Below are 14,562 nucleotides of genomic sequence, written 5' to 3'. Positions count from 1 at the left end.
TGCATTATGGAAGATCAAATTTAAGTGTGAATTTTACTGTAAATTGTGGAACCCTTGGGAATATTAAGATACAGAGGGATCAGGGCGTGCAGATCCGCAGGTGGCCAAAGCGATTAAGAAAGCATGTGGCATGCTTGCCTTCATCTGACAGGGCATTGAGTACAGAGTTGGGAAATCATGTTGCAACTATGTAAGTCTTGGTTAGGCTGCATTTGGTGTATTGTGTGTAGTTCTGGTCACCACATTATCAGAAGGACGTGAAGGCTTTGGAGACAGGGCAAAGGAGGTCCACCAGGATGTTGCCTGATCTCGAGGGTGTTGACTATAAGGAAAGGTTGAATAAACCAGGATTTTTTTTTTTTAACTGGAAAGACAGAGGTTGAGGGAAGACCTGATAGAGGTCTACAAAGTTATGAGAGGCATAGACAGGGTAGATAGTCAGAGGCTTTTTCCAAGCATGTAAGTGCCAATTACAAGGGCACACAGGTTCAAGGTGGGAGCGGGAAAGTTTAAGGAAAATGTGCAGGAGAAGTTTTTCACACACAGAGTGATGGGTGCCCGGAATGTGCTGTCAGAGGAGGTGGTCGAAGCAAGCACATTAGAAACATTTAAGAGGCATCTAGATGGGGATATGAATAGGGAGGCAATAGAGCGACAAGGACTGAATAAGGGCAGAAGGTTTTTTTTAGTCTAGCTATGGCATCATGATCAGTACGGGCTTGGAGGGCTGAAGAGCCTATTCCTGTGCTGTACTTTTCTTTATTCCTTGTTCTTTGAGTCAGTTCGCGAGTTACTCATCACAAAATTCCCAGTCTTTGGCCTGCTCTTGAAGCCACAGTATCAATACGGAATCATAGAATCTCATCAATGCAGAAGGAAGCCATTCATCTCATCATATCTGCACAAACACTCTGACAGAGCATCCTACCCAGGCCCTATCACTGTAATGCGGTGTATTGACCCCATTAATCTCTCCCTAACTTACACATTCTAAGACACAAAGGGACAATTTTGCATGGCCAATCCACCTAGCCTGCACATCTTTGGACTGTTGAAAGAAACCAGAACACCCAAAGGAAACCCATATAGACACAGGAGAACATGCAAACTTCACACAATCATCCAAGGCCAGATTTGAACCCAGGTCCCTGTCACTGTGAAGCAGCAGTATTAATCACTATGCCACCATGCTGCCCACCATGGCTTGTTTAGTTGAGTTTCTGAACAATGGTAACACTGAGGATGTTGATAGTGGGGAATTCAGATATGGTCATGCCTTTGAATCTCAAGGGATGATGCTTAGATCTGCTTTTGTTAGAGATGGGCATTATCTGCTATTTGTGTGGTGTATATGTTACTTGCCATTATCAGCCCAAGTCTGAATGTCCTCTTTGTCCTGCTACATTTGGATGTGGGCTGCTTCAGTTTCTGAGAAGTCCTGAATAGTATTGAACATTATGAAATCATCAGTAGACATTCCCATTTCTGACGTCATAAATGGAGGAAAGATGTTGAAGCAGCTAAAGATGGTTAGGCCGAGGACATTACTCTGAGGCTATCTCTCAGTGATGTCCTGGCACTGAGATGACTGACCTCAAACAAACACAACCATCTTCTTTTGTGCTTGGCATGTCTCCAACCATTGAAGAGTTTTCTCCTTGATTCCCATTGACTCCAGTACGCTGGGGCTTAATGCGATACTCAATGAAATACCTTAATGATAAAGTGTTAAGGGTAATCACTCTCACCTCACCTCTACAGTTCAGCACATTTGTCTATGTTTGAAACAAAAATGCAATGAGGACAAGAGCTGAGTGGCCCTAGCAGAATGCAAACTGAGCTTCAATGATCAGGTTATTTCTGGGGAAGTTCTGCTTGATTACACTGTTAACAACCCTTTCCATCAGTTTGTTGATGAGTGATAGATTGATGGAATGGCAATTGGCCAGTTTGGATTTGTCCTGCTTTGTCTGGGCAGATTTTTACATTGCTGGATAGAGGCCAGTGTTGTAGTTATACTGGAACAGCTTGTCTAAAAGTGTAGTTAATTCTGGAGCACATGCCTTCAATACTATATTGCCAGAATACTGGATGTGGCAGGTCTGCAGAGTTTACATCTGATCCATCAGTTGTGGGATCATTTAGCTCTGTTTATCACATTCTGCTTTCACAGTTTGGCACACTGGTAGTCCTTTGTTGTAGCATCACCAAGGTGACAAGCAATTAATTTTTAGATATGCCTGGTACTACTCCTGGCATATCTTTCTGCACTCTTCATTGCACCAGGGTTGATCCCCTGGCTTGGTGGTAATGGTAGAATGGGGGACATACTGGGCCATCAGGTTACAGATTGTGGTCATCAATAATTATTTTGCAGCAGATCACACACAGCACCTCTTGGACGCATTAGCAAACTATTCATGACAATTGACTTATGATCATGATTAAGAAGACGAGCTTTTTAATAGCAAACTTATTAACTGAATTTAAATTCTACCAACTGTCATAATGGGATTCAAACGTATGTCTCCACAGCATTAACCAGGGCTGTTGGATGACTAGTCTGGTGGAATTACCAATACTTTCCACAACTTAATGTTGTATCTGAAATTGAGAAACTTTGGCAGTGCATCATTCTCACAGTACTGCACTGAGTTATCAGCCTGGATCATGTGCTCAGATCTTTGGAGTGGGAGTTGAACCCAAAGCCCTCTGACTCGGCTCAAAGACAAAAGAACTAACACTGAACCATCACTGAGACTGCCTGTCTTCTAGATCATTTGTAAATCACTCAATTCCAACCAGACAGAAAAAGACAAAGGGAGCAAAACTTCTGACTCGTGTCAAACGGTTGGCCTGCAGGCATTACAAGAAATAAATATATCCTTATCTGCCCTTTACAATTATGCTGATGCCTCTGATGGCTGGAGCTGCCTGGGGACTACATCAAAAGACCCCTCACATACCCCAGTAGAATCCTGCTCCACCAGATTGGTCATCCCTCAGTTTTATTGCACTAGGCAGGTCTAAAGAGGCTTGTGAAATAAAGGCCAGCGAGAAATTAAGTGTCTGAGGTAAGTGGATATTACTTGGGTGTTTGGTTGTTAGGAGTTCAAAAGCCTGGGACTGGGTGTTGGGGGTGGGGGTGGCGAGCGTGGTTGGAAGTTGGGGTGGGGTACCGGCAGTTGGGTTTGAATGTGGAGTCAGGTTGGTTGGGGTGCAGGCCCAGCAGGGTGTTGGAGGGGGGAACTCCTTAGGGGACCTGTTGGTGGGGTCCTGGCTGTTTAAAATAGTTACCCAAGAGTTAGAAGGGGTTTCATTGACATTCGTGGAGCCACCTGAATTTTGTGATTTAATTCGCATTTTCAAATGGTTCACAGTGTAGAGTAATTCTTTAGAGGATGTTAGCATTTCTGGACAATTGCTGGGCAAATGCTTACCTGGAAACCTCCGAGAGGGATTCCCCAGTGCATTTCTGAGGGAATCCAGAAATGGGCCAAAATGTGTACTACTAAGTCATTACAAGCCAGTATAGTTTAAATACAAGGAGTAAATGTCAAATGTGAAAATTGCACTTACCTGTTTTATACATCTGAACTACAGCAACATTTGCAAAGTAATTTCCAGTTCCACAGATCTAAAGGGAAGGGGACAATTATTACTTGGTCTGAATAACTCATCAATTAATGAATAAAACTGTATCCAATGCATTAGTGGAATTCAGTCTGTCACACATTTGCAGGAGACTTAATTGGGCTATGAGTTGAGAATTTATCCAGGTCAGGTCAGGACTAAGATCTGATAAATGGCTCTGCCAGACACTTCTGGGATCCCTTTCCTGTGAGTTATGGTCCTTTTCAAAGGCAGAAATATTTATCATTCATTATTGTTGGCTTTGATTGTAACTTCCTTTTTAAAACAAATTATTGAATTAAATAAATGGCAAAACCAAGATTTTATTCGTTCTACATCATGGCAAAAGGAACTTGCTCTGCAGTAAATTAATGAGCTAATTCTGTATTTTTGACTCACCCACTTTATGATGATGCATTTCTTCTGGAATGTATGCCAAGGGTAAGAACCGTAAATGTTCATCTTTTTTTAAAATATGCTATACATATGAAAGCCAACTGCACCGTATGGTGACATATATCTAAATTTAATATCAAAATAATCACTATTTTTTAATGCAAGGGTAAATAAACCTTGCCCTTTTACAGAAGCACAAAATCACTTTCATTCCTATGCAAATACACAAACTGTATGAACCTCCCTTGTGGAAACAAGACCTTGGATCTGAAACATCCCCACTATGCCCAGTTTTACACTCCTTTAAAGTCACCTTACAAATATCCATTTGCATGTGATTAGCAATATTTACATTGCAATGTTGGAAAAACAATCTTTTGAGGTGGCCAGAATTTCACATGAATCAGAATAAAATTCAAATCCAGTCATCAAGTTTTGTTTTTCTTTCTTGCATCAAAACATTTTCAATGCAAGGAAGCAGCAAATATCAGCCGTTATTCCTCAAAAGATTATTTCATTAATTATCATTTTGGATCAAACACGTTCTTCCAAAGCCATTTTTATCTATTTAACAACAATTTATGACTATGTTACGACACTGTGGATCGTTTTTGTCACTTGGAAGTCTTTTTCACGTTGAACCTGTAAAAGGAAGCATATAGTGGCATGGTTAGCACTGCTGCCTCACAGCACCAGGTTCAATTCTGGCCTTGGGTCACTGTCTGTCTGGAGTTTGCATGTTCTGCTCTGAGTGCTTCAGCTTCCTCCCACAGTCCAAAGAACAAAGATCAAAGGAAATTACAGCACAGGAACAGGCCCTTCAGCCCTCCAAACCTTTACCAACAATGCTGCCCGACTTAACTAAAACACCTCACCATTCCAGGGATCATATTACTCTATCCCCATCCTATTCATGTAATTGTCAAGACACCCCTTATTCGCTTTCACTATCTCCCCCGGCAATGAGTTCCAGGTATCCACCACTCTCTGTATAAAAAATCTGCCTCATACATCTCCTTTAAACCTTCGCACTTTAAACCCATGCCCCCTAGTAATTGACTCTTCCACCCTGGGAAAAAGCTTCTGGCTATCCACTCTGTCCATGCCTTTCATAATTTTGTCAACTTCTATCAGGTCTCCCCTCAACCTCTTGTCACTCCAGTGAGAACAAACCATGTTTCTCCAACCCTCCTCATATCTAATGCCCTCCATGCCAGGCAACATCCTGGTAAATCTTTTCTGAACCCGCTCCAAAGTCTCCACATCATTCTGGTGGTGTGGCGACCAGAATTGAACACTATATTCCAAGTGTGGCCTAAGGTTCTATAAAGCAACATGACTTGCCAATTTTTAAACTCAATACCCCGGCCGATGGAGGCAAGCATGCCGTATACCTTCTTGACTATCTTCTCCACCTGCATTGCCACTTTCAGTGACCTGTACAGTTTAGGTGGATTGCTCAAGTTAAGTTGCCCCTTAGTGTCCCAAGATGTGTAGGTTAAGGAAATGAGGGGGGTAAATACATGGGGTTACAAGGGCCACGGTGGAATGTTCTGTCAAAGAGGCAGTGCCAATTCTATGGGCCAAATGGTCTGCTTCTGCACTGTCGGTGATTCAACATTTTTGATTTTGGGGTGACAAGAATTTTTTTTATTGTGGACAATCCAGTAGGAAGAATCATGTATTAATAGTCCATGTTGCACAGGTAGACATACGACTTGCTAACCTGCCCAAAACAAACTATTTCATAGCAATAGGTACTTTGGAAGAGGTGAATTCCTCTTTTGTTCATTCTCTCCTTCTGCAATATTAGAGATTCTACTCAAGTAGCAGCTTGTCAGCAACTGAGCGAGTCATCAAAATAGCAGGAGTGTCAGCTTTCCTCCAGAGCGGATGAATTGGAACTTTACTTCAATGGGCCCTTGCTCACAGAAACACATTATAACAGTGAGTAAAATATCTTCAAACCAGCAAGTGGCAGCAAGTATTATTCAAAATGCTTCTTACATTAGATATAGCTCTGGTTGATTCTTTCTAATTTAGATCAAAATGAATCACATAAATGGCATTCAATGCACCTCTTTGATTAAAATTCGGGTCAGAAACCTTCTATCTCAAGAGCATTTTAATAAAGCTTAATTATGTTGGGAAATGTCTCTGTGTTATGAATTGAAATCAACTGTGAAATCTTGGTAATAAATTTGTGAATACATTTGTTCACAATACCTTTGTTCAGTATTTTAATGAAGGTGTTGCCCATTAATGTCTGACTTAAAATAGCAAACAACAGAACTCTAGTTTTCTAAATGAATGCAATTATAACAAAGATAAATTAAAATTCACAATTCTAACCCATTCTAAGTTATAATTTCCTCCTTTCCTCACTGCTCTTTGTGCAAAGCTTCATTCTGTGGTTAAAAGTCTCAACATGATAATATTCTAGTGTCACAGGAACATAGGGGCAGGAATAGGTCATTCAGCCCACTGTGCCTTCTTACCATTCACTTAGATAATGGCTGATTATCTATCTCAATGGCACTTCCCTCACTGTCTCCATTTCTCTTGACGCCTTGGGTATCCAGAAACCTATTGATTTCTGTCTTGAAGATGCTCAGTGATTGAGATCCTGGAGAGTAGGAATTCCAAAAGATTCACCACCCATTGAGTGAATACATTTCTCCACATCTCAGTCTTAAGTGGCCCACCCCTTATTCTGAGAGTGTGTCTTTTGGTATCAGAGTCCCACAACACCAAGTTGAAGTCCAACAGGTTTATTTGGTAGCACAAGCCATTAGATTTTGGAATGCTGCCCCGTCATCTGGTGAGTGGGAGTTCTATTCACAAACAGAGCATATAAAGACACAAACTCAATTTACAAAATAATGGTTGGAATGCAAGTCTTTACAGGTAACCAAGTCTTAAAGGTACAGACAATGTGAGTAGAGAGAGGGTTAAACTCTCCAGGATACTGTGGGAGGCGAGGGAAGTGATTGCAGAGCCCCTGGCGATGATCTTTGCGTCGTCAATGGAGACGGGAGAGGTTCCGGAAGATTGGAGGATTGCGGATGTCGTCCCTATTTTCAAGAAAGGGAACAGAGATAGCCCGGGAAATTACCAACCGGTGAGTCTGACCTCAGTGGTTGGTAAGCTGATGGAGAGGCTTCTGAGGGACAAGATTTACGAGCATTTGGAGAGGTTTGACATGATCAGGAATAGTCAGCATGGATTTGTCAAGGGCAGGTCGTGCCTTACAAGCCTAGTTGAGTTCTTCGATAATGTGACTGAATACATTGACGAAGGAAGTGCCGTGGACGTGGTGTACATGGACTTCAGCAAGGCGTTTGATAAGGTCCCCCATGCAAGACTTCTTGAGAAGGTGAGAGGGCATGGGATCCAAGGGCCTTTGGCCCTGTGGATCCAGAACTGGCTTGCCTACAGAAGGCAGAGAGTGGTTGTGGATGGGTCTTTTTCTGAATGGAGGTCAGTCACCAGTGGAGTGCCCCAGGGATCTGTTCTAGGACCCTTGCTGTTTGTCATTTTCATAAATGACATGGATGAGGAAGTGGAGGGATGGGTAAGTAAGTTTGCCGATGACACGAAGGTTGGTGGTGTTGTGGATGGCCTGGAAGGATGTCAAAAGTTGCAGCAGGACATAAATAGGATGCAGGACTGGGCGGAGAAGTGGCAGATGGACTTCAACGCAGATAAATGCGTAGTCGTCCATTTTGGCAGAACCAACGGGATGAACGAGTACACTATCAAGGGCAGGAGTCTTAGTAGTGTTGAAGAGCAGAAGGATCTTGGGGTCCGGGTCCACAGGACTCTTAAATCGGCCTTGCAGGTGGAAGAGGTGGTCAAGAAGGCGTATGGTGTACTGGCCTTCATAAATCGAGGGATTGAGTTTAGGAGTCGGGAGGTAATGCTGCAACTTTATAAGACCCTTGTCAGGCCTCATTTGGAGTACTGTGCGCAGTTCTGGTCGCCTCACTATAGGAAAGACGTAGAAGCTATTGAAAGGGTACAGAGGAGATTTACAAGGATGTTGCCTGGACTGGGAGGCATGCCTTATGAAGTTAGGTTGAGGGAGCTGGGTCTCTTTTCCCTGGAGAGACGAAGGTTGAGAGGCGACCTGATAGAGGTTTATAAAATGTTGAGAGGAATGGATAGGGTGGATTCTCAGAGGCTATTTCCCCAGGTTGAAATGGTCGCTACGAGAGGACACAGATTTAAGGTGCGGGGAGGAAAGTACAGAAGTGATGTTAGGGGTAAGTTTTTCACTCAGAGGGTGGTGAGTGAGTGGAATCGGCTGCCGTCAGTGGTGGTGGAGGCGAACTCACTGGGGTCTTTTAAAAGACTTCTGGATGAGTATATGGGGTTTTATGGGATTGGGGGTTATAGATAGGTGTTGATGTGATCGGCGCAACTCGTGGGCCGAAGGGCCTGTTTGTGCTGTAGTGTTCTATGTTCTATGTTCTATGTTCTAAACACGGGTTAAAGAGGTGTGTATTGTCTCAAGCCAGGACAGTTAGTGAGATTTTGCAAGCCCAGGCAAGTTGTGGGGGTTACAGATAGTGTGACATGAAATCAAGGTCCCAGTTGAGGCCGTCCTCATGTGAGCGAAACTTGGCTATCAGTCTCTGCTCAGCGACTCTGCGCTGTCGTGTGTCGTGAAGGCCGCCTTGGAGAATGCTTACCCGAAGATCAGAGGCCGAATGCCCCTGACCGCTGAAGTGTTCCCCATCATTGGGGAATTGTCATACGCATGACACAGGACAGCACAGAGTCGCTGAGCAGAGACTGATAGTCAAGTTCCGCACACACGAGGAAGGCTCAAACGGGATCTTAGGTTCATGTCACACTATCTGTAACCCCCACAACTTGTCTGGGCTTGCAAGATCTCACTAACGGTACTGGCTGGAGACAATACACATCCCTTTAACCTCTGCCTAACCTAACCACTCATCTTGTCTGTACTTTTAAGATTTGATTACCTGTAAAGACTCATATTCCAACCATTATGTTGTAAATTGAGTTTGTGTCTGTATATGCTCTGTTTGTGAATAGAACTCCCACTCACCAGATGAAGGGGCAGCACTCAGAAATCTAGTGGCTTGTGCTACCAAATAAAACTGTTGAACTTTAACGTGGTGTTATGGGACTTCTCACTGTGTTTACCCCAGTCCAACATCAACATCTCCACATCAGAGTCCCAGCCAGAGGAAACATCCTATTGTTAGGAAAAAGAAAGTAGTTCTCAGGGATTTATATCTGTGTTGGTAAACATTGGAAATAAGATATAGTTTTTACTTAATATTAATATTTAATTTAATATTTCTGCGTAAGGGCAAAACCTATTGTTAGATTCATGCTGGGCAAAGATGTTCTTATGTGGGGGCATGGTTCAGTGCAACTACCACCACGATTCTTCCAAAAGCACTGACTTGGTGGGAAAACTGTTCTGGATCCGGACTGAGGGATTTGTGGTTGTTTTCGCTGGAAAGAAGGCGGCTAAGAGGGGATCTTAGTGAAACATATAAGATGAGTAGAGGTCAAGATAGGGTGGACAGTGATAGCCTTTTTCCTCGGATGGAGAAAGCTAGCACGAGGGGGCATGGCTTTAAATTAAGGGGGAGTAGTTATAGGACGGATGTCAGGGGTAGGTTCTTTACCCAGAGGGTGGTGAGGGATTGGAATGCCCTGCCTGCTGTGGTTGTAAATGTGCCTAGTTTGGGGGCGTTTAAGAGATCCGTGGATAGGTTTATGGACGATAAGGGATTGGTTTAGAATAGTGGGTCTTTTTTTTTTAACTGGTCGGCGCAACATCGTGGGCCGAAGGGCCTGTTCTGCCCTGTAATGTTCTATGTTCTATGTTCTATGTTTTGTCGGTTCAACTTCTCGTTTGAATCTCCCCAGTTTGCACTGCAGACTCCCAGTTGTGAATATCATTAAAAATCCAGGTGAGCCCAGGCAAACACTGCGTTTGCTGGCCAGCTCGATCGTTGGCCAGCCTCGGACCATCACAGTGCTGCCTCTCCAGCACCCCCCACGGCGCGATCGCAGCCCCCACAATTCCCAGGCCAGCCCTGACCACCCCACCCTGGAGCACCCCAATGTCCAGTCCACCCACCCCCCCACCCCCAGCAGTGGCTATCCCCCCATGCCCCCTCACCCCGGCTGACCAACCCCTGGGATCAGACCCCTCTGGGAGGCAGGCCCCCTGGCAGAGCAACCATACCCCCAGCCTGCCCTAATCACTGCCCTCCCTCTATTCCAGACCGATCGTCATACAGAGTGACAGCTGGTCCCCCCCCTACCCCCAGAGATCGCCTCTAAGCCCTGCCCACAATAAGCCCGACTGGATAGCACCAAAGTGCCCCTAAGCGTAGGCACTTTGCTCCTTGGGCAGCGGAAGAGGGCACAGGCTGACACTGCCAGCATGCCCATGACCAGGGAGCACCACCCCCCCACTCCCTAACCCCATGGGGGAACCCCAATTGCACCGCCCCTCCCCCCCACTTCATTATGACAGGTCTCCCTGAACATGGGGAACTATTCTAAACCCTGCCAGAATGAAGTACTCCTGGCGGAGTAGGAGATTCAGTTTGGGCTGGTAAGTTCCCGATAATTCCATTTAAAAGACATTTAAAAGATATTAAAAACAGATTCAAATTACTTACCTGCCTTCCTGTCAGTTCCCAGCATGGTCTGACTGGCGACTGTTCGCCAGCTCTGGGAGATGCGCATGCATTCTCAGCGCACGTGCAAATCCCGGAACAAGGCTGGCGATGTGCATCTCCTACCCCGACCTACCAGAAAAGTTACAGGTCGGGATAGGAGAATCGCGGCCTTCTTTACTCAGAGAGTAGTAAGGGCGTGGAATGCCCTGCCTGCAACAGTCATGGACTCGCCAACATTAAGGGCATTTAAATGGTCGTTGGATAAACATATGGGTGATATTGGAATAGTGCAGGTTAGATGAGCTTTAGATTGGTTTTCACAGGTTGGCACAACATCGAGGGCCGAAGAGCCTGTACTGCGCTGTAATGTTCTATTATCTATGTTCTATGTTTCTATTGTGCTTAGAGAAGACAATGGTGTGAAGAGTAAATAAACCCACAGAAGTTTGCTTCATTAGCTCTAATGAAGGGTCATCCAGATTCAAACCATTGGCTCAATTCTCTTTCCACAGATGCTGTCAGACCTGCTGAGATTTTCCACCATTTTCTGTTTTGATTTCAGAAGTTTGCGAGCATTGCTTAACAAGTGGAGGCCTTTTTAATGTAGAAAGGTGTTTTGCTCTTAGTGTAAGCTCAATTTGTTAATGGTTGGAGACAGAACACTTAAGCGTGCCCAGAGAAGCTGGACAGGAAGCGGGAATGGCATAGAGACAGGCTTTCTAGGAACCAATTACAGTCCAGGTATCAAGGGAATTGGGACAGAACAAGTTTCTTAAGGTGATTAAAGTCAAGAGAATAGAGACCATGGTATTATTCAGAAGAGTTCAAGGAGGAGTAAACTCCTGATTGAAAGAGACAATTGCAGTGAACAGATTTAAAGTCAAAAAGTAGACCTCAGGGTTAAATCAAACGTTTGATGTCAGTTTTATGAACAGTTTGTACAGCTGTAAAGACAAAGATACCCTAAAGGGGGTGGTGCAAAACTTGGATACTGGATTCACTGTTTGAAATGGAATAAAGTTTTGCTTAAAGGAGTCATTTGGAAAACTGGACTGGATTTTGGAATGCAAACCACAAATAATAAGTATTATTATGAAAGTGTATTTAAGGTGTATTTTTGGGAGTGGTGTATGGAAACTGTTATGTGACAGTCATCTGGTGGGATTCTGAGGAGAAATATATCAATACTAACTTGGGTTCAGTGCAAAGTGTGTGTATTGGACCACAGCCAATTTATTTGCTTAAATAGACTTTATGTTAATGAGATCATTGTAAATTAAGATGTACTTTGTGATCTGTGTTAATTTTAAAATCTGTATGTAATTTTTAAGCTAAGAGGGAGTAAAAGAGTATTGTATCACAATCCATTTTTTTCATGTTTAGTACATTATCTTCTCATTAAAACTAATTAACAGTCTTGTGAGTTTGTTCTTCCATGTTTTATAAAGAAAAGTATGGTCTTTAAGCCAGGGTTCCATTGTGAGGTCTTCTCATTTAGTTACGACATCAACTGAAAACATAATTAAAGTGGAGACTCTTGTGGTATTTCAAAATGTGGAAAAATGATTATTAGATGCTGATCAGTAATGAAGATATATATTTTCCTGTTCCACCACTATTTCTAATTCCTCACTATTTAGGAAGTATGTTTATCTATCTATCTCAGGTTCAAATTTAGGTGATTTCATTTTTCCCCTCAGCATATTCCATCCCTCACAGTTTTATCCAGTCACTTCATCTATTGATGACACTTAGTACTTTTTGCCAATATCTATGCTGCTTCCTACTATCTAACTTTGTATCATCAGCAAACTTGGGCATCAAGCTTCCTAATTCATTCATCTAAGCCAGTGATAAAGATATTGAAAAGCTGAGACAATCTCTGGAAGACATCGCTCATTGTATCCTGCCAAATCTAGTACATAACCATTATCCTGGCTTGTCTCCTTTAGTTCCTAACCAATTTTCTGCCCATGCTAAAAGGAAATCTGTAATTCCATATGCTTTCCTTTTTTGCTTTCATAATTTTCTAATGTTAGAAGGAAAATGTCAAAATTTAACAGACAAAATTTAACAGTAGATTAGAGAAAGTTTGAGGATAACACGCTGTAAAATATTTCATGAAGATATAAGCAATTTAAAAGAACAGATGAACAAGCTCCAGATGCCAGATGGGTGGCACAATGATTAGTACTGATGCCTCATAGTGCTAGGGACCCAGGTTCAATTCCAGTCCTGGGTGACTACATGGAGTTTGCACATTCTCCCTGTCTCTGCATGGGCTTCCTCTGGGTGCTCTGGTTTCCTCCCTCAGTAAAAATATGTGTATATTAGATGGATTAGCCGCAGTAATTTCCCCTTAGTGTCCCAAAATGTGTGGGTTAGGAGGATTAGCAGGGTAAAGACATGGGGTGACGGAAAAGGTGGATCCTCTGTTGGAAAGTCAGTGCAGACTTGATGGGTTAGAACATAGAACCTTACAGTGCAGAAACAGGCCCTTCAGCCTATCGAGTCTGCACCAACCACAATCCCACCTAGGCCCTATCCCCATATTCCTACACATTTACCCTCTAATCTACACATCCCAGGACACTAAGGGGCAATTTCATCGTGGCCAATCAACCTAAGCTGCACATCTTTGGACTGTGGGAGGAAACTGGAGTATCCGGAGGAAACCTGCGCAGACACAAGGAGAACGTGCAAACTCCACACAGACAGTGACCCGAGTCGGGAATCGAACCCAGGTCCCTGGAGCTGTGAAGCAGCAGTGCTAACCACTGTGCTACCATGCCGCCCATAATTGATTGAATGGCCTCCTTCTACACTGTAGGGATTCTATGCAAGTTAATGGCAATAAACATGATGTAATATAATTGGGAAGGAAAACAAAGAATAGCAGTAAAAAATAAGAGAAGGTAATGGTGAAACCAAGAGATCCAGTATGTTCAAATAAATAAGTCAGTGAAAATGGCAGCAATAACTACTGCCTAGTAAGGTTTATTGCGTGCACTGATTTTACTGTGATTTGTCCATTGTACACAGTGAACAGAAAAAAACAAAAATCTAACATTCATAAAGACTTGTTGCAGAATGCCTGAAGTGTGCTTGGCAACTGCCTTTACAATAACAAACCTTATTGCAAAAGTAATTGTGGTTCATCTTAAGATCAACCCTAGAAATCAGTAGAGTTTCTAAATTGATAAATACATGGAGATTATTGAGTTGTAAATGTTTTATTGAGATACCCAAAACTTTTTTACGAGCAATGCTTCTGCAATTGAGATTAAAGCAGAAAATGCTGGAAAATCTCAGCAGTTCTGGCAGCATCAGTGGAAAGAGAAACACACATTTCTGACTCTTCTGCACAATCTCTTTATTTGACTCCAGTGCTAATGATCAGGGCAGTTTTTCTGATATATGGACAGCTACCTATACTAAACACACTCAATGAAAGCAGTGGCGACATCATTGATACATTTGTAGAAAATATTAACTCACTCACAATTACAGCAGTGTGTGCAAATTTGGATATCTTTTACAAGAAGAACATTAAAGCAATAGACAGTGTGCAAGATTAATCTTCAAGATTGTGGTAAAAATAGGAAACTGCAGTTGTGAGAAGAAACTTGACATACTGAAGCTGGACTTCAAATGCCCATGGCGGAGAGAATGGGAGGAAGCATGCATTGAACATAGCACTCTCAATGGCACATCATCGGATTTCCAGGAGAAGCTGGAATTTTCAAACCTAGGACTGGTCTTTGAGGAAAATCAAAACCTGCTTGCTTCCAATAAATTGCACATCCAGCTCCTGGAGAAATTTGTCAATGGGCCAGAGAGGGCCAGAAAGCAATTT

At 43.0% G+C, this 14,562-nt stretch overlaps 1 protein-coding gene across 2 annotated transcripts in view; it reads right to left on the bottom strand.

Moving 5' to 3' along the window:
- The window catches only part of LOC145343407 (trans-2,3-enoyl-CoA reductase-like), a 194,461-nt gene that overhangs the window by 34,983 nt on the left and 144,916 nt on the right, over positions 1-14,562 (bottom strand). For both annotated transcript variants that reach the window (XM_080189630.1, XM_080189631.1), the window contains exon 9: positions 3,580-3,637. In XM_080189630.1, the coding sequence (XP_080045756.1) occupies positions 3,580-3,637 (58 nt within the window). The remainder of the gene's footprint in view (positions 1-3,579; positions 3,638-14,562) is intronic.

The sequence above is a fragment of the Carcharhinus amblyrhynchos genome, chromosome 5, assembly GCF_965287045.1.
Source record: "Carcharhinus amblyrhynchos chromosome 5, sCarAmb.v2.hapA, whole genome shotgun sequence".
In the NCBI taxonomy this organism is placed as follows: Eukaryota; Metazoa; Chordata; class Chondrichthyes; order Carcharhiniformes; family Carcharhinidae; genus Carcharhinus; species Carcharhinus amblyrhynchos.
This window is presented reverse-complemented; position numbering and strand designations above follow the sequence as displayed.